Genomic DNA, 24793 nt, shown 5'->3' with positions numbered 1-24793 from the left:
CCTCCCCTTACCGCTCTAGCTTCAGAGGGCTGCCCGCAGTCTGTCTGAAAAATAAACTGCTGTCCTTGACTGTCAGAGTAGTTCAGTCTTACACACGAGACAACAGCGATCTCACATACATCACAGGCTGAAATATGAGAGTGTTGTGCAAAGCTTGGACAGCTCTGACATCCAAGGAGTTGGACTCAGTGATGCCTGCAGGTCCCCTCCAACTCAGCACATTCATTTTATGATTCTTTTCTTCATATTCCTTTCCTCCATGTTTGGATGGGTTTTTTATTTCATTTATTCAATGACAGCTTGTAAGCATTAGTAAATAGCTGAAGTGGATGGAAATAGATTTATATCTTGTCACCAATAGCAGAGCTTGATAAAATGTCATCTATGTAGTATTTTCAAAATTTGCTAAAAGCACCTCTCATCAGTAGGAAACAGAGCAGAGGTTCTAGAAGTCAGAGAACTACCGTGAAAACAGATTTTGCCTCTCTGCCCCTCTCCAGACCAATTTTACTAAAACAACCAGCAGCCACCTGATATTTCTGAAGAGTCCAAAAGCCCTTTCTCTCTTATCACTCCTCGGACGTTCCTTGGACGACCAAGTGCCCAATGAGGCCGGTCACCTTCCCATGGGCGGGAGGTCCTCCGTCCCCGTGCCCGCTCAGCGGTGACGCCATTAGCGGTGCGGGTGACAGCTGGCTGAGGTGCGACCCCCTCGGCCGACACTTCACGGCGCTCAGGTAAATTCCGCCCCCCCCCAGCCTGCTTCTGGCGAAGGAACCCAATACGCCGTCACGGCCCTGCTCGTTCGCGGGCGGGCTTTGGGGGGGGCTCTGTGCACTCCCCTGCGCGCTCCCGCGTCCCCCGGCCACGGGTCTCTACAGGTCGCCGCCGCCCCCACCCCCAGAGGCGCCGGTGACGTTCCCCGCGCGCCTGCGCCCGCCGCGCTGTGACGCCACACCGCGCTGTGATGCCACGCCGGGCGGCGCCACGACGTACCCGGCGAAGCCGTCCCGTCTCCGCCAATGGGGCCGCGCGGACGGGAAGCCTGCGCCGCCGTTGGCCGGCCCCGCCCGCGCCCCGCCCCCTGCCCGCCGCCGCGGAGAGGGTGGCGGGGGGACCCGGATGAGGCGGTCTGGGGCGGCCGCGGCCGTTAAGCGGCGGGCTGCGCGCGCGGCCCCCGCCATGGCGGTGGCGCGGTGAGGGTAGCGCGCCCGGGGCGCGGCGCGGGTTGCGGTGAGGATGCTGCTGCTCTACGTGATCCTTCTCTCGGCGCTGGCTGGCTGTTTCCTCACGCTGCTGCTCCAGCTCCTGCTCCTATACAGGAAGAAGCCGGAGCTCCCCGGGGTGGCCGGAGCCTCCGGCGGCCTCGTCTACGCCCGCGTTGCGGCCGACCACAGCCTCAGGGACTACCTCCAGGGCTCTGAGCCGGCCGGAAGCCAGGCCTTGCCGGAGCCGGCCCCCGGCCCGGCCCCGGCCTCGGCTCCCGCCGCCGCCGCGGCTCCTGCCGCCGCACCGGGCCCGGAGCCCAGCGCCAAGCAGCCCCCGCCGCAGCAGCAGCAGCAGCCAGAACCCCCTCCGGCCCTCCCCTCCCGCGAGGAGACGTGCCACTTCCTCAATGCCATCTTCCTCTTCCTCTTCAGGGAGCTCAGGGACACGGCCCTGGTCAGGAACTGGGTCACCAAGAAGATCAAGGTGGAGTTTGAGGAGCTGCTCCAGGCCAAGATGACGGGGAAGGTGCTGGAGGGGCTCAGCCTGAGGGACGTCTCTCTCGGCAACGTCCTGCCCGTCTTCAAAGCTGTCAAGCTCATTAGGCCGGTGGTCTGCAACGAGGAGGGCTGCCCTGAGGAGCTGGGCTTTGAGGTGGACCTGGAGTACAATGGTGGCTTCCACTTGGCCATCGATGCCGACCTGGTCTTTGGCAAGTCCGCCTACCTCTTTGTCAAGATCTCCCGGGTGATGGGGAAGCTGAAGCTGGTCTTCACACGCCTGCCGTTCACGCACTGGTCCTTCTCTTTTATGGATGACCCCGTGATACTGTTTGAAGTGAAGTCTCAGTTTGAAGGCAGGCCCATGCCTCAGCTCACTTCCATCATCGTGAACCAGTTCAAGAAAGTTATTAAGCGCAAGCACACCTTACCCAATTATAAAATCAGGTACGATGTCCTGTGTCCTCAACGTTACTTTAAGTGGCGTGCATTAGAGGTGCTGTTTTGGTCTTAGTAGGCAAAAAGATATTTCTTCTGGTACTTCTACAGTAGGGGTGCTTGTACATTGCTTGTCTGATATTGAAAGCTTTCCATGAAGGAAAGCATGGCTTTCTGTTTATAATAGGTGAAAAAGCCATTGTGCAGTGAGATTGTGACATGTCCCCAACTACATGTAACTAAATGGCAGAATTAGCAGGTATCACAAACTTTGGGATCCTGTCAGGTGTCCAACAGAGGACTGTGATATCCCTCTTTGGAAAAGGAAGGATGGCTCTGTGAAACAGTGTGTGGGTTTGGGGTGTCCTCCCAAGCTTCTGCCACTGGTGAGCCACCTGGACAAGACGCGTGGCTTGCGCTTACCTATAGAGGCAAGGTGGTTGTTAGCTAATGTGAGGGAGGATAAAGTTCACTCTAGGGAATAGTTTTGAGATCCCATGATAGATGGTGACCTCTTCTTTTTGGTTGGCTGAATTTCTTCAGTAACTTTGGGGAAATCTAAAAGTTGATGAGAGAAGTATTGCGACTATTGTGGTAAGTAAAGCTTTGTGGGAACTCGGGGTGTGTGTGTTTGTCTTTTATTGTAAGATAGTATGTTTTTATAAATGCACACACTGCAGCACAGATTGTGGTATACATTGAACATAACGAAATGTTCAGTGATACTTCTGTAGCAGAAGTGGCAACTGGCATCTTTACTTTGATTCTACCCTCATTTCTGATTAAAAGACATTGAGTATCTTACCACTGTTCAGGTACCATGTTCCTTTTCCGTCATGTGCCTTACCACTCTTAGGATACCATGTTATGTTTCTCTTTTGTTTATTCTTTGTAGTTTGTATTGTGTGTTAAGTAAGGATTTTTGTTTTGTTTACCACATTCTTCTGCAATAGCCTTTTCTTTGAAAAATTCCTTGGAGATGAGTAACTGAAAATGCCTATTTGAATTTTGAAGTGCAATTAGTTTTGAAGTGATGTAATTTTTAAAGCCTTTTCAGCTGGTTCTTCTGCAGTTGAATTTATAAGAGTTCTCATGAAAATGAATGTGTAAAAGAGCCAAGATTTAGAAACCGTGAAAAGGCAGTAAGTAGTTTATTCAAGTAATGTGATGGTCCTTTCAAATTTTGAGGTACTAAATTGCTCTCCAGAAGGCCCTAGGCAGCAGTGAAGCTGTGAAGGGCAGCTTTCCTTCCATTCTCTGACACTGTTGGAAAGAGACTGCTGCTGTTAACTGTAGAGAAGAGCCCAAAGGAGGGGCTGGGGTAGCGCAGCCGTGGTGCAGAGTGAGTGCTCTTGGCATAGCTAGGAAGAGCAGGTAAAGTAAATGATCTTTACACTCTAGACAAGTTTTTACAGTGCCTGTGGAACCAGTGATGATGTGCTCCTCTCCTTCACCAAAGGAAGACAGACATCTTCATTATTCCTCTGGGAGATGCACCTGGGCAGCAGGGTGCTCTCACCATTTGTTAGAGGTAATGAATTTTCCACATATTTCTCACACTTTATGTGCCAGAAAGAATGGGTGAGGCATGTGTGAGCTGCTGACGTGTTGAAAGGACTGGAGGGGCAAATAAGGAAAAACACAGCTCAGTGTTTGGGACAGAAATGAGAAGTGTGAGGATAGAAGGTAGCTGACACTGAGAACAATATAGGAAGTGTAAATTATTGCAGAAATAAGAAGAATGAAATGTTATTTTAAAATGTTTCCTTTAAGTTAAAAGGAATAGGGAATGCTTAGGAGGGAAATGCATTATTATAGCTGGTTTTCATGCTAGATGGTAGTAGGGTGCCACAGGGTGACAAATGTTCAGTGAAACAGTGTCTAACCCTGTATAAGGTGCTTTTGACCTTTACATTTTATGCTGTGTTCTGAACATGTCATTCTGACCCCCTGTGTTGTGAAGGGGGAAAGCAGGACACTAAGTGTAATGCGCACTAATGAAATTATCATAAGGAAGAAAGATTGGGTCATTGGTGTCCTAACTGTCTAGAACTTTGCCTTTAAAGCTTCAAGTGGGAGCACAGACCCCTGCATGGGAACCTTTAGCTGTCTGTGGGCCTTCAGCTGTCCACAGTTGCCCAAGGTTTTGTGGAACACAGCCTGGAAACACATATTCTGCACCAGTTTGTCTCAGATGAGTTTATGTAGGTACATCCCTCGACAGCAGAACTTGGTAACAGCCAAGTAGTAACGATACACTCTTATGTGGTGGTATAGTTGAGAATTGAGGCATTTTGGTTTAAATGGTATGGAGAACTGATTTGGAAAATCAAGCCCCCTGCTGATAAGATGTGAAATTTGACAGTTTTATTAAAACTTGTAAGAGTACATTGGCTTGGGATTATGGTATGCTAATGTATTCCGTAGCAAAGAATATACAGGAAGAAGTCAGGAGAGTTTCACAACTGCTTAGTAACTTGTTACCTTAAAGCTTAACTATTTCTCATCTACAAGGAATGTGCTTATCCTCTCCCTATTTTTTTCCTATGGCCTATATGCCTTTTGTTTGGGTATACGCTCAGTGTTTGCTTCCATGTGTAGTTCAAAACCTTTTTCATGTCTCCCTACTCTTGCTCAAGTAATTTTGTAAATAAATCTTTGAATAGCAGTAATTACAACCTTGTAAACAATAGCACTTGGAGTGCAGGAAGTTCTCTTTGCAGCTGATTAAGGGGGCACTTTGTTACCCTGCTAGCTTCCAGATTGAAGTCCACAAAGGATTTTTATCTTGTTTCAAGATGCTAAGTAGCATTAAAAATTAAAATATGCCATTTTCTTTGCCTTTTGTATTAGGTGATTTCTAGAGGTTATTACTTGGTAGTAAATGGCATAAGAAGAGAGCTTTTGCCAAGAGTTGATTCTGAACATCCTGTAACTAAGCTTGTGTAAAGCACGCCCCCCTCTGTTATTTTTTTAATGCAGTATTTGACAATTAAGTAAGTGTTGTTTTCATGTGTGTATTTTCTGTTGCTACAGCCAAATTACTAGACACACACTTTTTTGTTCTTTCCAATTATGTACAAAATTTTGCAGCAAAGCAGCGATTAATAAGATAATCTTGTGTCATCCATTGTTAAGGGTGACTTTGTACGATGTGCATAACTGTAGCTTGAGAGTAGAAGGCATCTTTCATTCCTTATGCACTCTTAAATGTCCGTGAGAGGAGGCAATGTAGACTAGTAGTGCATTTTAAAGTTTGTCTAGCACTTCATGTACAATTTTCTCCATAAAAGCATTTGTCTACTAATTGTAAAAGGAGGGATGCATTTTATGGCTAAACAAATAAGTAGTAATTTGTGTTTTATTCTAACAGTGTGTAATCACTTTTCTTTGGTGCTTTAAGAAATGTGTTGGTGTCTGACAAAACTCCGTATCTTGAAGCTTCTCTAACATTGAATGGCAATTGCTATCTCATGTAGTAGAATTCAGTTAAATCCCTGGAAGCAAGGCTGCTGGTGGGATGGTGGGCTTTTCTTTTTTCTTTTTTTTAGCCATCGTTGTTAAAGGATTTGTGCAATTCAATTGGTAGTAGCAAGGGTTACTACTGTTTTATAGCTAACTTTAATCTTAATGTATTTGTTGTTGCTTTGTAATAGAAATGCAAACAGCTTTTCTGAAAGTGTTGTGGTCTGTCAGAAGTTTTTTAGATGTGGGGAAGATCTAAACTGACAGGATTTTTCTTCTCCAATATACATGAGTTCTGGTGCACTCTTGAGGGGACTAGATAACTGTGAGTCAAGAGGTTTTTTTCTTATAACTAGCCCTTATTTCAGTAAGGTAACAGAGTTGTAAGTATCACTTATTTGGCTTTACATAATCCATAACTCTATTTTGACCTGAATTAACTGTTTAAATTATCTTTTTTCAGTTAAGACAAGTTGACCAGTGGGTGGACCTTGAGAGTGAGCATGGAAAGCTGTCACTTCCCTTTTAGTTGTTTGTGACGTCAACTATTGGTGTCCTGCAGGGTGGCCACTGACCCCTGTCTCACTGTCCTAAAATCACTAATGCTGTCACTCTCAGGAACCATACTTAGTCAGTCTTGCCCATCAGCATAGCTTGACTTGGCACTGAATTTTTCATGGAGGTCTCTTTCACTAGAGCAGGATGGTAGATACCAATTATCAGCACAAAGTGGAGTTTATCTAGTGGCCTGAATCCAACCTTTGGTTTTTCATTGTATACACTAAAACAGTTCATTAAAAGTAATAACATATACATTGTTCATGTTGGTTTTAACTTTCTATATCATGTCCTTTTAATAGCAGGATAAAGCGGTTGACACTAAGCTGTAGTTACTAGCATTGCCATAGTGTGTTTAGTATTTAGAGATACATAGTAAGGACTATTTCAGGTGCCTGTCTCCTTACTTGCTTGTGCTGTTGCAGGTGTCACAGGTTCATCTCTGTTAGTTCTCTAGCAAGCTGTACCTTGCTCATTAAGCTGCTTATTGGTGGCAACCTTGATATTCCTCCCATCATGTCAGGTGTGTAGGTGCACTAATTATACTGTATTTTGTACCCTATTCTTAACAGTCAGCTGTAGTTTGGCTCTTTTGAACAGGTCCTGATCTTGCTTTGCATATGTTTTGGGGAGCTTTGGTTTTTAGGTGCGTTCTAGACAACAAAAATGCACTTCGTCATAAGCAAGATCCACAGCCCTTTGTGTGTATGTAATGGGTGAGGAGGGAGTACTTGTGATCTAGTCTCCCTCCAGAATTCAATTTCCTGGTGTTTCTTAATCAGTGATGTAAAAAATCTGACAACTGCTGTTTTTTCTAAATTTCAGGTCTTGCAAGTTCATCCACTTAGATTCTAAGCAGATTAGGTGTCACCTAATCAGTGAGTCAGTCCTGTATATTTTAAGAAATCTTGTTTTCTCAGTTTGTTACATTAAAAAGGCTAATATTTTGTATTGATACTAGCCTGTTTGAGAAACTATAGTTTGAGAAACTATGCTTTATTTTAATGCATGCTGCCACAGAGTGGAATACACCTCTTTTCTTCAGAATTAATTTCACAAAGCATTAATTCTAACATTTCTATATCAGGTATTTAGGTGATCTCCTGAGGTCCCTTCCAACACAAATTATCCTTGGAACTGATCATTTGCAATGTAGTTAGTTATGTTAAATAGTTTTATGGTTTATTTGGAAGATGGGGCTGTATAGAATTTCACTGGGAAGAACCATTAGACAAGCTTATTTTAATTTACCATTACAGAATGCAATTTGAGAGTTACACAGCAGTTTTATTTTTGGCAAAACTTAAGCTGAGAAGTAATGTAAGTATGTAAGTAGCTATTGATTTGAAGTGTGTTTTATAATAGAAATGACATAATATGGTAATAGAGGTATTGGAAAAAGTATAAAATTTTTAAAAGTATATATTATTCATATGATGAGGTTATACTCAGAAATACCAGAAATAATCGTAGAGATTGGGATTGTGAGCATGTCTAACTTCAGAAGTCAGCAGCCAGTAGAGATAGCTACTTTCTTTACAGCTTCTGCAAAGGCAGGGGATGTGGAGATTCTTTTCCTGAGTGTATTTCAACTGTAGTTGTGATATGAACCTCTCTTACTAGCTAAATCTGTAAGTCATTCCTGTTTCAAGTTCTCATTCCTGTTGCTGCTGAAAGGAAAGAGGAGGCTTTTTTCCCCCCTTTTTTTCAATGCCATTCCTATTCTAGCTGCAAAAATTTTCTGATATGCAGGATTTGAGTCCTTTTCTGCTCTGCAAAAACTGATGGTAAAGCAGCACTGTGATACTTGTGGGTTTTCATACCATTCCAGAGAGGTAATGCTCCAAATGATGCCAGCATAAAGACTTGTTCTGCTAATCGCAAAGTGGTGGTAACTGACATGAGTAGATCTGTCTGTAGACAGTAATTCTGTGCTTGGAAGATTATCTTTGTAGTGCATGGATAAGTAGTTATTCATACAGGAGTTAGATAAATGGATCTGTAGGCAACCTGACACAAAGTAAACACCACCAAACACCAGAATATTAAGTGTTTTAATTTCTTCAGCGGTGCTACATATGTAGAAGTACATTGTTTCTGGAGGCTCACTAAATATGTGCTTCTTCAGATTAAATGAATGTATGTGCTACAAAGTATGTATGTAAATCTCCTTATGTAGGTAACAAGTTCAAAACCTGTTGGTTCTAGGGGTTTTGAAACCTTTTAGTCTTCTTCCCCAGCTCTAGCTCTTCACAGGCTTTCACACTGGGAAGACCTAATTCTGAAAGAATGCCGATTTGAAACTTGGTCATTATAAAGTCAGATTTAATGAATGACCAGCCACAAATTGGGCATTTCCCAGTGTACAGGGAGCATTCTTTTCAGGTTAAGAGTGAGCCTTTTCCTATGACTCGTCAACAAATGTTACATTTTCTTTTCTTACCTGCAACAGTAAGGAACTAATATGGCACTGACTTGAGGTGGATTAGTGAAGAAACTGGGAGACCAGAGGTAAAGTTGGGGGCAAAAGAAAAAAAAAATCATAGTTGGAGGGAGAGATGAATGAAGACATAAAAGAATAAATTTTGGTCATTACTGTCTGCATGAACTACTTTCATGTGGATAGAAGGCTCTGAAAAATCTGATAAGATTTGTTTGGTACTTCATGACGTATTGCATACACTAGTGTTGAGAGTTTGCATTTATGTTCCCCTGCACTCTGATCCTGAACAATTAAGCTGATCTTGTTTCTCAGCGAGAACAAATACTCTTTTTTATTCAGCTGTCATAATTTATATAGCTTTCAGATCTTTTAAGTAAAATATGAAATAAGCAGTAGTACTCTCTAATTTTTGAAAGGTAACCTATTCCAAAGTATAGGGCATATAGGAGTTAATCACACTAACGAACTAGACACATCTAACAAATGTCCGAGCTTGGCTCTGAGCCTGTCTGTTGGAGCAGGTAGCTGTGTTCAAGCACTAGAGTTGGGCTATACTGAATCACCATCTACAGGCTGTATTATGACTTTCAGTTTCTGTGGATAGATGGTGTGATGAATGTTTCCTACCTGTCACACAAAGCAGAACACTGGATTTTCCTTGAAGGACATTACTTCAAGGAACAGAGGCACAGATTTACCTGTAAAAGTGGGTAGCTAGTACAGCGCTCAGTAGCTCATTTGATGTCAAAATGTGAGTCTCTTATAGAACCTATTGTATATATATTAAGCGTGTAAAATAGTTGATCTTTTTATTAGTAAGCAATACTTGACCAGAAGGCTCTTAAATAAGCAGCCTGAGTAAGGACAGTAGGTTTTAGTAATTGTTGTGGTAGAACAGTGTCATGCTCCAGTGATGGGGAAGCTTAGTCTCAGGCTGCCAATTTCACTACTGGAGCTAGTCCTTTCATATTACCGTGTTTCTATGGGAAATGGCTTATTCTGCATTCCTGCAGAGATTGCCTGAAGTCACCTGATATACTCCTGTGTTTACAGTTCATGTTCACACTTGCTGAAATAGTTTTAAATCAAACATTTTGTTATTCTTGTTATTATTGTTCTTTAGAGACTAGTAAAAGACTTAAACTTTAAAACTTCTTCTGGATTAATAAGCTTTGTTGCCTAAAAGGAGTATGGAGAGAAAGTTAAACACCTATGCAGTTTGTTAATTTAATAGACAGTTTGTGCCACCCAGTCTGCTAAAATCCATTAATTGCAGAACTACAAAAACTGTTGCATGATGATCTCAAACTGTGCTTTTGTCCAGAAGAAAGCAATGATCCAATATTACAAATGTTAGCCAGGAACAATTAGCTTTTTGAGCAGGTAACATTCTGCGTGATACATGATTATCAAGATTTTATATAATTAAGAAAAAATGCTCCACCAGAAGTGTTTGTTTTGACATTCAAGTGCTGAAGAGGGCTTGTTCATAACTGTGGATAAATTCTTATTTTGGAAGTGAATGTGGATGCCGGTTTGTGTAAAGGGGATTTGAGTGTCATTATTTTATAAACATTTGTCAGGCTAATTGTGACATACTAAGCTGAACACAGAATTTATAAACAAATTTTCTTTGCATAGTTTCCATTGCAGACACTGAGTTTTTGGTTAAACTAAAGAATACTGCTGGAATGGTGATCTCAGCTGAGAGACATGAGTAAAATCCACACAAGTTTTGGAAGCTTCTCCTGTTATTTACCTTTACTGTTTATCAAATTGCTGTTTCACAAGCCAGTCGAATCTAGGCTAGAATTCAGAACTTCAAGATGTTCCATGATGCTAGCCAGCATATCTAGTAAATTAGTGAAAAAAATCTGCAATGAAGACTTCAGTTGACAGATGTGTTTGTGTTGCAAAGAAAGTTTCTACAGCACAGCTGAAGTGCCCAGTGAAATGGACGTGTATGTGGAGTCGTGGATGCAGGTGCTCCTAAATTGCTCTACCTAGCAAGTTGGCTATATGCTGTGTTGGGTTTGGTGGCTCAGATTTCTGCATCACACCTACCCAAAGCCATTTGGGTCCATCTGCTTCCTGAAGGACTCTTACTCTTGTGGAGCCTTGTCTGGTTTAATAAGCCCTCTCAGGACTTGGGAGTGCATCTCTGTTTGCTGCAGGACCCAGCTGGAGCCCGGTAGCATTTTAGACCTGTCTGTGGCCATATATAGCTATGAAAACTGCCAAGGAGATGCTAGGTGTACCAGAGAAGAAAAGAGAGAGAGGAAAAACCTTTTTATTTTTTTTTTAGATGAGAGAAAGGCAGAAATTGTTTTCAACTCTGGGTTGGGCTCTGGAGAGCAACTCTGTTGGTTCCCCCCCCCCCCCCACTAGCTGATGTAATTCATACGAGCCTTAAAAATACAGGGGAACAACTTACCTTTATAATTTCTTGATTCCCTTGTTCAGCTTGCAGCTATGCTGTAAGTTCAGCAGAACAGTCTGTAAGGAGCAGTGCACCCAGCTCTCTCCATTAAAGCTGTTTTGTGTAATGGAAAACAGGGATTCTGCTACAGCAGTACAGTTTTCACATTTTTGAAGACTTACCAGATGCCAGAAAATTCTGTCTGCAATAAAGAGTGTATTAGAGAGATCAGCTGATGATAATCAGACTGTTACACATATTCAAAGGCAGTAATTAATTGCCAGATACGACTAGCATAAAATTAAATTAGGATAATCATTGGGGAATACTTTTTCAGCAATTTTGTGTTGCTTTAACTGTAAAAAATTACAGGCACAATTTGAGCTTTAAATTTGCAAAATTACTCCTTAATTTATGTCCAGTATTTTAAAATTATCTGTGGATATCTAATGGTAATCATAACACATACTTTGTTCCTGACTTTCTTAACTTAGTCTTAATGCTAAGCTTCAATATATTTTCCTGTAACAGTTTTAGTGGCAACATAGTTATGAAAAATGCCTGTTCAGAAGGAAATGTGTACAAATACTATGGTCTGCTTTTGTAATGGCATTAAGCATTGTTTGCCAGTGTCACTGAAATGAAGATACTAATACTTACAATAAATAATACCACGTTATGTAAAATGCTTTAAATGATGCTAAACCCTTTGAAAAATATCCTGTCAAATATGCTTTTTATAGAGTAGTTTAAATGTAAGCCACTGTGTAGTAAGAACTAAAATGGACTTCTGCATGAATGTCACTTGTGTAGTAAATGACTTAAACCATTATTCCTGTTTGCCTGAGTAGAAATTGAAGATCATAGTCTAGCAGTGACCTGGCAGAAGGCTTCATGGTGGTGTTTGAATCACTCGGTGAATAATTCCTAAGTAATTAAACAGTGGAAATGATGCAGTGCAACTCTGAAAACTTAAACAGTGGTTTTTTTCCTTTAAAAGTAACTCTGCATACTTGCTAATAAAACTTAATGCAGTATGGTAGAATAAACAAAACGAATTCTAATGTTGCCAAGCAAAGAGCCCAGTGGATTACAAGGGGAGGTGGGGTGGGAACAGCAGTGTTAGTCAGTGGTATTGTTTTAAAACAATAATACAAAAAGTCAAATTTTTCTTTTTTGTTTCCTGTTCCTCTGAAAGAAGGCCAAATTAGAGAAAATATCCAAATTCATTATGGGGATGGTGAGAGAAGGTTATGTAGTTTGAGCAGCTGCTTCTTTCAGTGCAGTCACAAGTTCTAACTGTAACTTGCCATCAGTGATGCTGGGTTTGGGAAGTATTTGTTAATTAATCTTGCAAGCCCCTCCTGTATTTAATTGTCAACAGTGGTGCCACAGGTCATGTCCAGACTGAGCTTCTGGGTTATTCGATCCTGTTTGTTTACTGTACAGGCCCATTAATAAACTGCTGTGACTCACAAATGGTGACACCTTTGCTTGGGGGACAGCTGTCAAGTATGTGCCATGGTGTGTCTCTAGTCCCCATCGCTTGTCCTCCCCACCATTGCAACCTGAATAGCTGCGCTGTCTGTAAAACAGATCCTTAATTACTGCTGTTTACAATTTTAAGGTGAACTGTCAGTCATCTTAGCTTTGAAAATGGTACCACTAATCCTGAGCTAGACTGTCTCCTCCACTTTGGAGTGTTAGTTGGACCATCTTCTGGCTTGTCAGAAGTGATTAGATAAATGCAGATTGAAGAGAAGCTTCTGTAGTTAGAGCATTTTTAAAACTAACTGGAGGAGTGAGGGTAAACTTTGGAAAGCTATCGTGTCTAGAATTCAGAACAGATACGAATATTTTATCACTTTTGGTTTACAGCTGTCAGACTTTAGCAGTGAGATAGTCATTTTCTGTGTAAGAGGATGTTCTTAGTTTTCATATGGACATAAGCTAGTGTTTAGAGTGGATGATTAAAACTCTTGAGCTCAATGAATGAGTCACATACAGAGCAGAGACTTCTGTTAGAACATGAATGTTGTTCTCCTCTGACCAGGACTGCGGAGATGTTTGTAGACACTTGAGACCTTATGGGGGAATATATTGCTGAAGTGAGAAAAACCTAGTATTTTGCTAGCATCAATTATTGGAACCAATCTCTAATCTAACTAGCTAAAGGTAGAGTTTTGGGGTGTGTTGGGTTTATTTGTTCAGTTTTTGGTGGTTTTCCTAGTGCTGTTCTCCTTGAATTCCTAAAAACTGGTTGCTGAACCACACCTGCCTCTCAGCTCCATGTGAACAAGAGCATATTCTGTATCTTCTGTCCTGTTTGGAGCAGAGCCACTATGATTCAGGCTTTCTGGTTAGACAGGGAAATTTTGTCTTTGTCCTGTCTGAGACTGCGATATAGCAAGATTTTGATCTTTCTCTTAATTTGAACCAACAGTTGGCTTCAGCTAGGTCACGTAACATTAAAAAAACAAAACCCACATGAAAACTCAGAGATCAAACAGGCATTGACTGCATTGAGTTAATGAGGCTATTTCAGTATTTATGGAATTTAAAATTTGGGAAACCAGTATTCTTGACATGCAAAAAAGTCTGTGCATGGTCAAATTGATCTTGTTTGTGTTCATAAGTAGTTTTGATAAGCCTGATTCAAGATTTTTTTTTTTACCTGTGGCTATTCCAATACAGACAGCAGTGGCAAATATTTAAGACTCTCATTGCTGTTTTTATGTTGAGTTCTGTCCTATAAGCAGGAAAAAAATTATCATCTTTTGGGAAGGAGCTACTTGACTATTTACATTTGTTCTTCTGTTTGTTCTGGTAGAATGGGTCTTAAAGTTTTAAAAGTGTTTGTCTTGAGTGTCTGATTGGAGATATACCTCAGAGGTACTGGTATCACCGTAAGAAAGACTGTAGTTTAAGAATCTGGAAATGTGTGAAACATCTTTGAAGAAGAAAACCTGAATAATAAAATGCTTGCCTTTTTTTTTTTGAGGTCTTGATTTAAAAAGTGACTGTTCATATATTGAGAACTTATGTGTATGAGCCTCCCACATGTCTGTGGCAGAATATCCTGTAACACAGTGGGTGGAGTGTGAGAACTGATTTGCAGTTTTCCATAAAATTTCCTAGAAAATAAACCTACTCTCTTCTTGCAGTGTGTTTCAGGTTGTTTGTAAGCCAAATTTTCATGGGTGAGGGTAAAGCTGAAGTTAGTAGATCTCTGTACTGAATAAGAGTATAGTTTGAATTACTAAAGTCCCCTGAATATGAATGCTGACACACTTCTGCAGCTTTGTTCCCCACGAAATCAATGGAAGCTGGAGAATTGCTTTTGCAAAATCTGCTGTGGTGCTACTTTAAGTACTTCTTAAAAAAAAATATTACCAATCCTTTTTCAAAATAAGGATGAGTTCCTTTTCTATCTTCAATATGAAGAATGATGCAAGCTCTTTGCTTATAATACCTAACCCTAACAGGCTTAAATGTAAGCTGAGAAGTACTTTTAAAAAAACTCTTATTAATGTGATCGTGCCTTTTTAGGAGTGGATTGTAATATTTTAGAATTTTTGTAGAAGTAAACTTTATTTTAAATTACACACAGTGTAAGAATACAGAAATTTTTAATGACTTAAAATACCTGCTGTCAGTCATTCTTTTTTAAATTTATACAAAGTCATGCGCTTGTAATCTGATTCACAGAAATACAAGGCAATCTAAAAATGAGAGTTCTGTTCTGTGGTTAGTTGAACCTTCTGAGTATTCCCAAAACTGAAAATAAATTCAGCAGTTATTCTTTCAAAACTATCTTAGATACTAGAATCTTCAAATACAGTAGCATTTACAAAAGTGAATTGACACTTAACACCAGATTTTGATTTAATTTTTGCTTAGTAGTAAACAAAATTCTAAGACTTTGCAATGTATACAAAGTAGCCTTATGCTAAAGATATTTGCATTTTTAGCTGGTGGGCTCTTCTGAGATTTAAAGTATCTTTCTGCCTTGCGTAAGATTTAAAAGTTCAGTTAATGTAACTAGATTAAAAAATTTATAAACATGAGGACGATTAATCTCATTTTATGGCAGTAGAGTAGTGCTGGAATTCATATAATACAAGTGATTAATGTGGTCTTAAACAGATATCCAGTAATTTTTAGACCACTGTTTTAGATATCAAACTTCCTTTTCCCAGAACTTATTCTAGAAAAGTGTTCTCACTTCTTAGCTAAAGCTCTACAAAGTTCTAGCTTCCTCTTGCATTTAAAAATGAAGCTTTAAATCTTTCTGCTTCTCCAGTTAGGAAATGAAGTACTGAGAGCTTTTGAAGTTTGTTCCTGTCTGTGTTTAGCTCTTAACAATTATTTTTTGTCTTATCGTGATTCTGGATGTTCTTAACAGATGCAATGAATGGAAACACATAAGTGCGTGGTTATCTCTGGCCAGATAAATTGGTAATTTTTTCCCAGTTCTTAATAGATTTCTTCATGCAACTAAAATTATTGTATTTAAGTAAGTACTGGTGGGAGCAGTTGATTTAGGTAATAGGTTGACTAAACTAAACCAAGGTATAAGAGACTCCTGTCCTTTTCTCTGTTAAAAGCTGACTTAAGTACCACAAAACAATCATCACAGAATAGTGAATACAAGTTAATGTGGATGTAGGTCAGGCATTTCTGAAAGTAAACCACTTAATTAGTATTGTTCCAGGTAGGTAAATTCCTTCCCCTCCAGAACTGGCAATTGGAAGCAAGACTAGCATTATTCAGAGGCTGAAAACACGCAAAATGAGGGGAACAAACTTGATTTTTTTAGATGCAATTTTGATCCAGACCTTGAGTGAGGTGGTGATGAGATGAGACCAAATGAGCCACTGAGGTGACTCTGAAACATGACATGAATGTAGTTTTTCTTATGAAGGAGACATACTGACTGCATGCAGTATCTGGAAGCATTTTTGCTGTGCTTCATATAGGGTAGAGCTCAGTATTATGATACTTTAATCCTGTGTATTAATTAACTTTATCTTAATCATCTTTTGGTAAAATCATCTGACCTAATTCTTAATGTGAAATTACTTTTTTTTTGCTGTTTGTGTCTTGCGATATTTGTTAAGAAACGCTTTTGCTACTCGGCAGCTGCTTCTAAATATTTTCTCACTTGCTGAAAATTCACATAAAGTTTGATTAATGGATATTCCTCTTCATATTCGTATTATTAAGTTAAACTGCTGGTTTTTAACTAATGATTAATTAAGAAAACTAATGTTTTCTTAATAGTGTGCTATGTGGATTTTAGTCTTCCGGACAAATAAGGTGATAAATTTGTGGAGGGAGACTGATAATTTAAAAACAAATTGAAGAGGCACTATAAGCATCTGATATAAGGCACTTCTAAATGTAACAGCATTCCATATCCAAACAGGGTTTTGGGGCAGGGGCCTAAGGTGGGTGGTTGGTTTGTTTTTTCTAGCATAGCTACAATGTGCCTATTTTGTTCCTCTGGAGGAGAAGAAGATAGATTTAACAAATATGGTTTAAAGACAGTAAAATCTCTCCCCCACAAAATCTACCTTATTTCTGATAGTTGTTTAGTATCATTGCACAGGTTCGGAATCAAAAAAGAGGCTTTTGGATATATGAATTGAGTTGGTGTAATCCTGCATTGTAGGTCAGGGATTTGTGACATGGGCACGAATTTTGCCTTTTGACCTTGCTGAATAAGGATATGGCAGCATTAGACCCCAATTGAAAGGGGTCTAATATAGTTGCAATGAAAAGCTGCCTTGGAGACCCTGGTAACAGCTCAGCAGTGTTTAGAAAGGTACTACATTTCTTGTAAGTACCTTTCAATAATGTTTTCTCAGCTGTTGTACTGTCAGGAGCAACTCCTAGATTTCTCTGCACTGTTGTCAAGGATTAAAACCTTTTTCTCAGTCTGCGGCAGTGAATTGACCGACTGCAGACCATTTGTTACATGCTTGTGCTCCACTGATGGAGGTCCACCAAGTTATGTAATGAACTTTTTTGGCTACAGGTTAAAGTTAAGAAAGAGAGCTGCAAATACTGGGTAAGTTTTTAAAGATCTAGACAGCCAAATAGCTATCACTTTTTTTTCCTTGTTCAGTGTTTGGGAACTGAGCCTTGAATTCACAAGAGCAACCTACCAGAGCTGCCCAGACCCTGGGATGGCTGCTGTGATGAGGACAGAGACCAGCTGAGATTAACTGAAGCAGTTATTTTGCTGTTGAGGTTGCTTTATAGACTTTTTGAACAGAGGCTTCCTGGTAGGCTACATGATCTTTTTTTCTGTCTTAATCAATGGGATTAGTTTAAATTAGGTATTTATTGGTGGACTTTTGCTCTTCAAAGGTGGACTAAATATTAGAGGCTACCAAAATACATGCTTAAAACTATTACCGAAATCACAGCAAGATTATTTACACAAGGTATTTAATAAAATAAGTTCTGTATTATAATAACAAACCCAGCATGATAGGAGACTTATCTCTCCTTTATAATGGAAAGCCTGGGACAGGAAGATAACTGAATCACCAAAGGTACCATAGTCTGCAAAGCTTGGGTATAGAGTTCGTAGCTCTTGCCTTGTTTGCTGAATTGCGTTACTGGCACTGTTAGCTAAAAGCCTACTGTTGGTACTTTAATACAATGAAATGCAGCTTTGCTTTCATATTAAAAGTGTGTTTTGTTGTCCCTATTGTAAACGTTTTATGAAACAAACTTTACAATTCATTTTGGGTAGTGCTGTGACTGTTCTCAGGCAGGAAGGTTAGAGATACAGTATGGATGTGGGGAATCCAGCTTCTCCGCAGAGGGGAGAAGACCCATTGTTGTTCTGCTGTGCTCCTGCTAAACCAAACAGGAGCAGCGTGATGGCACTCCTCAGAGTGCCCTTCGTTACTGGTGAAGGTGTTTTTTTTAAAAGGTAGGTAGCTCATGCACTTTCCCTACCATGGGGAAAAAGGCGAGAGAGCCCATGATGCCTGACACAGTTACATGGGTGGATTGCAGGTGGCCTCTCTGTGGTTTTACAGCACGAGGGAACAGAGTCTTGCTGTGTTACTGACTGCTGCTGTCTGGGTTTGTATTCATTCACCCGTTCCCAGTAGGAAAGTCCTTCCAAACAAATTTGGGTTATCTTGTGCTCACATAGTCTGTCAACAGTTCATTTAAATAATATATAATTGAAATCTACTTGAAATAGTAATTTGTCCAATGTTTAATCTTGAAAGTGTACAAACTCTCAGTAAATTACCTTAAATAGACAAGTGCTATGTTATAGAATTGGAAGGCTTCAGAGCAGCACTTAAACATTAAAAATGCATTTAATGTGGGATATTTAGCTATTTGTATGTTGCTCATGCCAATGGAAATAGGTAATATGTTAGGGGGTTTTGCTAAGGATTTTGCAAATAGTTTCAGGGGTAAGAATGTGAACATAAGTGCATGTTGTAAATTAAAAATGTTGTTGAGACTGCTTTTTAATCCCATATTTGTAGAAAATTTAACTAGTTCTGCACAAAGTCCAGCATATACTGCTAAGTGTTTGACATTTTATTGTATATAACTGTATTGGTATTTTAGACTTTTTTCCTCCTTAATTCATTGTTGTATTAATTAAAAAAAGTCTATTTTGAAAATAGAAATTAAATTACAGTAAACATTATGGCTTAATCTACCCCCAAAAAAATGGCTTGTTCTGAGGATTATTTCATCATTTCGCTCTGCAGCAAAATATTGCAGTGTGTGCTGTACGTAACACTTCGTTCTGAAGTTACTTGAGATTACATTTTTGATTTGAATGTGTAGACAGATATGTCTGCAGCCCTACTGGAACGTTTTAGTCTGTTATTTTGCTTTTTTTGGTTTGTTCTTGCTTACTTTTGGTATTGAAAATAGATTTTTTTCCAGGTTTGTGTGTTTGTTAAGTAGCCTGCAGGCTATTTTATGGTGTATAGGTAAGGGAAGGACTTTATCAATGCCAACACTTCTAAGCCTGGCATTTGCAGAAATCTGGAGAGGTGACCTTTCTTTGTCTCTTCCTCCCTCCCAGAAATCTTGTTTCAGTAGCTCACTGAGGCTCCTGGTGGTGGTCATTAGCTTGAGGTTCCCATAGAAAACAATTTTTTAAAATAGATTTTGGGAGAAGGTATATAGGCAGTTGCTGGTACTAGTTGAAAAGTTGTTTATTTGTGCTGGGGGGAAGAAATGAACCAAAACTACAAGTGTGTTGCCTAACTCTTCCTTTTTTTTGCCTAACAAAATCTGAGCTATATCTGTATTTTGAGGGGGTAAAAATAATTTCTAAAAGGAACAGGGTATTCTGGCTTGTGCTTAAAGTGAGAAATGTGTGGGGTGGCCTGTGCTGTGATGGCTCAGAGTGGGCCTGAGCAGGGTGGTGGCTGAGCCCTGAAGTGGCAATAAATCTTAGAAATTCGTAGAGTTAAAATAGTGGGATTGTGTTGGTGGTTTTCCCCCCACTTTTGTGATGCTTACTATTCCTTTAATAATTCAAGAACTATAAAGATGATGAGTAAAATATCAAACCAGATAGTATACACACAAGGAATATTTTGGGTTGGTAGCTTATGGTATACTCATAAGCCTAAACCGTGGCCAGTGTGATTTAATCGCTTAATATTTTTCATACATAGACTTCTATTCAGTTTTTAAAAATTGATTATTTTGACTTGACTCATTTCAAAGAGTTTTCTTCCTGAAGGAGTTAATGAGGGAGAAACTTGGAACAAAATTAAAGTTAGAAGTTGAATTGGATTTCAGGAGAATAGCTGGAGTGTTGAGTTGTATTTATTCACAGGGAGAACAAAAGAAATGTCTTTCTCATGGCTCTGTACAAGGCTGATGCTCGTATAGAAACGCAGTGTCTCGAATCAGAGTGCCGGGCTCCCTCCTGAAGAGTGTGCCGACAGTTAAAGGGTGCTTAATTATTTATTTGAATTTCTGAAACTCTTCAGTTCAGATCCATGTGACTGTTTCCTGAACATATTGTGATCTCTGAATGTGACAAGCAGATGCCTCCAATGGTTGAGCAAACAGTACTTATGAAAGACTTCTTTCTCATGAAATGGCAGATACATCCTGCAGGCAGTGGTGCTCGTGTCCTGCAATTTTAAGTGTTCTCAACAGAAATAATCACTGGGAGGCCATGTCAGTGAGAGGGGATGGAAACCAAGGCAGGGGACAGTCCTAGGAAATGGGAGCAATAAATAAAAGACAGAAAGAAGGAACACCCTGCAAGTGCTTTTTCAAATACTTTTTACAAATGCTCGTGCAGATTCCATTATATCTTTCTGTTTGCAGGGTTGTGGCCCTTGCTGCTAGAGTTGCATGTGTGTCTGCCACGTGATGGGGCTGCAGCTGTGCAGCCTTTCCCCCTCCTTCCTTCCCTCGGATCGTGGCTGTGTCCAAAACTGAAGCGCTATCACTTAAAAATGAAATAGGTATTTGTAACTCGGCATATTCTAATCAGAGGGAGAGAATTATGTGATGAGATAATGTATGTAAAACACTTAGTATCTTGAACATGAACTGCTTTTCCTGTGATTTATGTCCTGTGATGAGGGAAATAAAGCTCAGGGGCAAATATTTAGAATACCTGTATCTTTATTTTAATTCAAGAAGACTGGCTGAAAAGAGCAATTGAATGTTTTTCACAAATTGAGAGAAGTATCAATCTGTGTAACTAAATTGTACTGTTTATTAGGATGCGCCAGTCCTCGAAAGTACAGCAGTGTCATAAAAATTTAAGCTTCAGGTTCTTAGTATACTTTTGCCTTTCAGTGCTGTATGTTTTATGCAGATGAACTTAAAATGAAGACCTGGTAAGATATTTCTTGCAAAAGGACTCTTGTGTTAAATCACATTTGCAATCATAAACATACTCTATCGTTGGATCAGCTTCCCATTTTCTCAGTTATCTGCACTATAAATGTAACACAAATAACCTGTTCCTGTGAAGCTATTTTTGTTTATATGTTCTCCAGTCTTCTGCATTCAGAAAGCTTTAACTTCTGCTTGTTCCTTTTGACCAATGGATAGGTAGGAACGGTAACGTTTCTCTTTAGGAGTGTTAAAGATTCATTGTAAACCTGTTACCTTTTTTATTTCTGTGTGCTAGTGTCGTTTATGTCATTTGAATTAACATAAGTCTCTTCTATATTTTTCAGGTTCAAGCCATTTTTCCCATTTCAAGTATTGCCACCTGATGAATATGAGGATCGAGACCTCTGCATACAGGATTTTCTGTTGACAGAAGGTCGACTGAAAGTCACGTTAATTGAATGTACAAGGTATGTTTTGTGGTCTTTTGCTCACTGTTGACTGAGCAAGTACATGTTTCTTAATTTTGTAGTCATCATAGTTGTAGGCCTGTTCTGATTCAAGAAGTAGTGCCTTTGGTGTTGTGGTTGAGTTCTAATCAAGAAATATATTTTTTAAAGTAAAAATTAACAAACAGAAGTTGCAGTAAGTTTCTGAGGCACTTCTACGTTGTGTGTGCCTTTCATTTCCTTTTCCCTAGTTACAAGCTAATCTGTGCCTCCTGGTTTGTTTTTTTGTTGTTGTTGGGGGGATTTTTTGTTTGTTTGGCACGCCAAGTTATGAATCTCTTTCCAGGACAGCATAAATGTTGTAATTATCCTATTGTATTATGTTGTATGCAAAGGGAAATAATTGTTTCACTCAGTCTTACTTAGATTAATCCAAATAACTTTTATAAGGCATTATTTATTGTCTTTGTCTTGAACAAAATAATTGAAAGAAATAAAATCTTTCTTCATTCATTGGAGAGAAAATAGTTCTCTTTAAAGCTGGAGAAAAGGTGTGTGGCCTCTTGGTTTTTGGGGGATTTTTTTTGTCAGACCTCTTAATTTTTGGTTTATGTTAGATCTTATCCTAGTGGTGCTTAGGCTTTGATCTGATCATGTGCCATTCTGCTCTTTATGAACTAAACTCTGGTTTGCAGCAAGACTTTTTTTCTTAACTGTTTTTTTTATGGCTTGTTTACTATATGAGCTCCTTTTTACACTTTTTTTTTTTTCTGTAGCCTTCTAGACCTGTTTGAACTGTATTTGCTGCTATGTGGTTTAACAGTGCTATGGATTTCCAGAAAATATTCTTCTGCTTTTAAGGACTGTGTGGGCCACAGCAGTGATTATTTTTTGTAATAAAATTGCTGCTTACCTGTCTCCCTAGATTTCTTATGTTTTCTGTGAATGATCCAGGAATACTAAATTACTCTGGGCACTCCTTGGCTGCTAGGAGCATTTCTTCTCTACTGTACTAAGTAAGGGAAGTCATGATCTCCCTCTATAGGCAGTCTCCAATTTCAGTTCAGTAGTATGCTCATTTTTATTAACAGAGGGCCCGAAATAACTACCTTAAATTGTGTGCAGTTAGTGTGGGATTTTTTTAATTTGGAGAGTAATTTTTTTAATACTCTGTCTTTCCAGAATCTAAAACACTGTGTAACATCTCCGACATTGTTGTGTTTCTTTCCATTACCTTTTAGAAGCCTGATTGCTCAGTTTGACATCATCATCTGACTTCTCAGTATTTTCAGCTGTCACAGATGCTTATCAGATGGCTGGGAAGGGATGCAGTTGCTGGCTTGTCAGGTCTTTTAAGCTTCAGGTCTGACTTAATCCGACTGGTTTATGCTGCTTGGAGTTTCTTGACATGCACTTGAAAATGATGTTTGAACAGATCCCTCTTGATCTACATGCCTGACTTTTGGTCCCATAGCAATTCCTCAGGTCTTCCAGGTGTCCCATCCTTCTTTGAACTAAACAGCTACAACTGCTATCCATAGAGTCCCCATGTGTAAATATTCTTGCTTATTTTGCACCTGAAGCTATTGATGAGGTAGAAGCTGAAAGACACATTGAAGATCTTGGTAGTAAAAGAAGAAATACACAATATATATGAAAGTAACAATGACAAAACTTCCGTTTTTCGTCACCGCTGTATGTGAGCTGGTGTGAAGGTTGCCTGGGACCATTCTCAACAGTTCTTTGCATTCTCAAGGGTGCAGCACTGCATGCTGAAATACAGAGCTTTTTCACTCATGTCTACCACTGGGACCTGAAAATTCTTCTTGGCAATCATTCGTGTTCCAGAAATGAAAGATCACTTTAACGTTTTTGTGTTTTTCAGTTTTGCTCACTGCCTCAGAAGGTTTTAATATTCTCTCCCAGTTCAGTACCTATTCTTTGACTTCTATACAGAATTTGGAGTAGGGTTCCTCACCACTAACATTGTAATCAATCTAGTCTAGTAAAAGTCCTGCTACTTCTCCTGCTTAAGTCTGAAATATGGTGGTGAAAATACACTAAGAAAACATTTAGTAACCTGTTTGTATGTTATAAATGTCTAGTTTAATTTCATTATATTTTTCACGTGACCAAAATAACCTGCACTCTTTACACTTTTCTCATCTCAGGATTGACCATATTAATTTCCTTGCTGTCATGCTATTGGAAGAAACACTTAAAAAAATTAAATTAAAGAAAGGATGGGAACCGAGGTGTAAATAATAAGGAATGTTTTGCAAATTTTTGTCTGACCTGTTGAAAATATAAATTTTCTTGTACAAGTGCAGTGCCTTCACAGAACTCAGTTACTGCAAAAATGCTGCTACTTGTCATTACATTAAATTTTTAAGGTAAAGGGAAAAACAAAGCAATATGCTGTTAAATCTTACTATTAATTTTTTTTAAAGATACACTGTGATGGAAGTCTTAAAGCCTATAAACTCTGATTAAATTAGGTGAAAATATTCTTCCAAAACTGTGCCATCAAGTGGGCTTTCTAAATTAGCATTTGTTTCAATAGATAACCTTTGTGGACAAGGAAATTTTCCTAAGATAGTTATTTGGTAAAATAACGCAGAGTATACCTGAGACTGATTTGTCACATTTGGAGTTTTATGGGTTCTTTTCTTTTTGCCTTCAAGTGGACTTCAGTGTGTGGCAGTGGCACCTTTAAGTACGTGAATATTGAATCTGCTTTTGACATTCTTAAAATTTGGGAAATATTCTGCTTATTTCAGCTGCTAAAATACTTGCACGTGGAAAGGCCACGGTTGAAATAAAAAAATTAGGAAAGAATTGTAAAGGAAATAAATTCAGCTTGCTTTTATGTACCTGGTAATAAATAACATGTTACAAAAGATTGCTGCATACTTTGCCTGCACATGCCAGATTCTTGTTAGATTTGCAGATCAGCACTTTAGCATCATCCTGCAAAAAGCAGGGAACTTGATAGCCTTGTTATTCATCCTCTTTTCCAGAAGACTATAAAGACTTGATGAACTCTTAGTTTGGCTCAAGAGTTGAGGTGACCACAGCCTCCATGTTCTTCTGTTGGTCTGTCAGAGGACAAACATTTCGTATCTTGGAGTCCTTGTAGCTCTCAGACTGGAAAGCAGGACAGCTACAAAAAAACCTGTTTTCATATCCATAGCTACTCAGTTGAATCACTCTTCTACCTCATGCTCACTTGCTGCAGGGAACCATCCAATTTACAGTTGGGGAAGGAATAGAAATTCACTTTCTGGATGCATATTTTAATTACTCAGGTGGTAATTTAATCACATTCCTTTATCGATTAACTATACCTGGGGTTAAACTTTGTTTCAGGATGTCTTTCATGCATGCTTTAATACTGATTTACAAACTTTCAATCTCCTTAATATCCAGTTGGTTTGGGTGTGTTGTGACA

General features: G+C 39.4%; 1 protein-coding gene across 1 annotated transcript in view; it reads left to right on the top strand.

Moving 5' to 3' along the window:
• The first annotated feature begins 1068 nt into the window (after positions 1 to 1068).
• Positions 1069 to 24793, top strand: part of PDZD8 (PDZ domain containing 8) — a 64720-nt gene continuing 40995 nt past the window's right edge. The window contains exons 1-2 of the mRNA XM_009511889.2: positions 1069 to 2153; positions 21241 to 21363. Coding sequence (XP_009510184.2) covers positions 1240 to 2153; positions 21241 to 21363 — 1037 coding nt within the window. The 5' untranslated portion in view covers positions 1069 to 1239. The remainder of the gene's footprint in view (positions 2154 to 21240; positions 21364 to 24793) is intronic.

The sequence above is a fragment of the Phalacrocorax carbo genome, chromosome 12 (genome assembly GCF_963921805.1).
Source record: "Phalacrocorax carbo chromosome 12, bPhaCar2.1, whole genome shotgun sequence".
Lineage (NCBI taxonomy): Eukaryota > Metazoa > Chordata > Aves > Suliformes > Phalacrocoracidae > Phalacrocorax > Phalacrocorax carbo.
The sequence above is the reverse complement of the archived record's forward strand: the minus strand, read 5'-3'. Positions and strand labels throughout refer to the sequence as shown.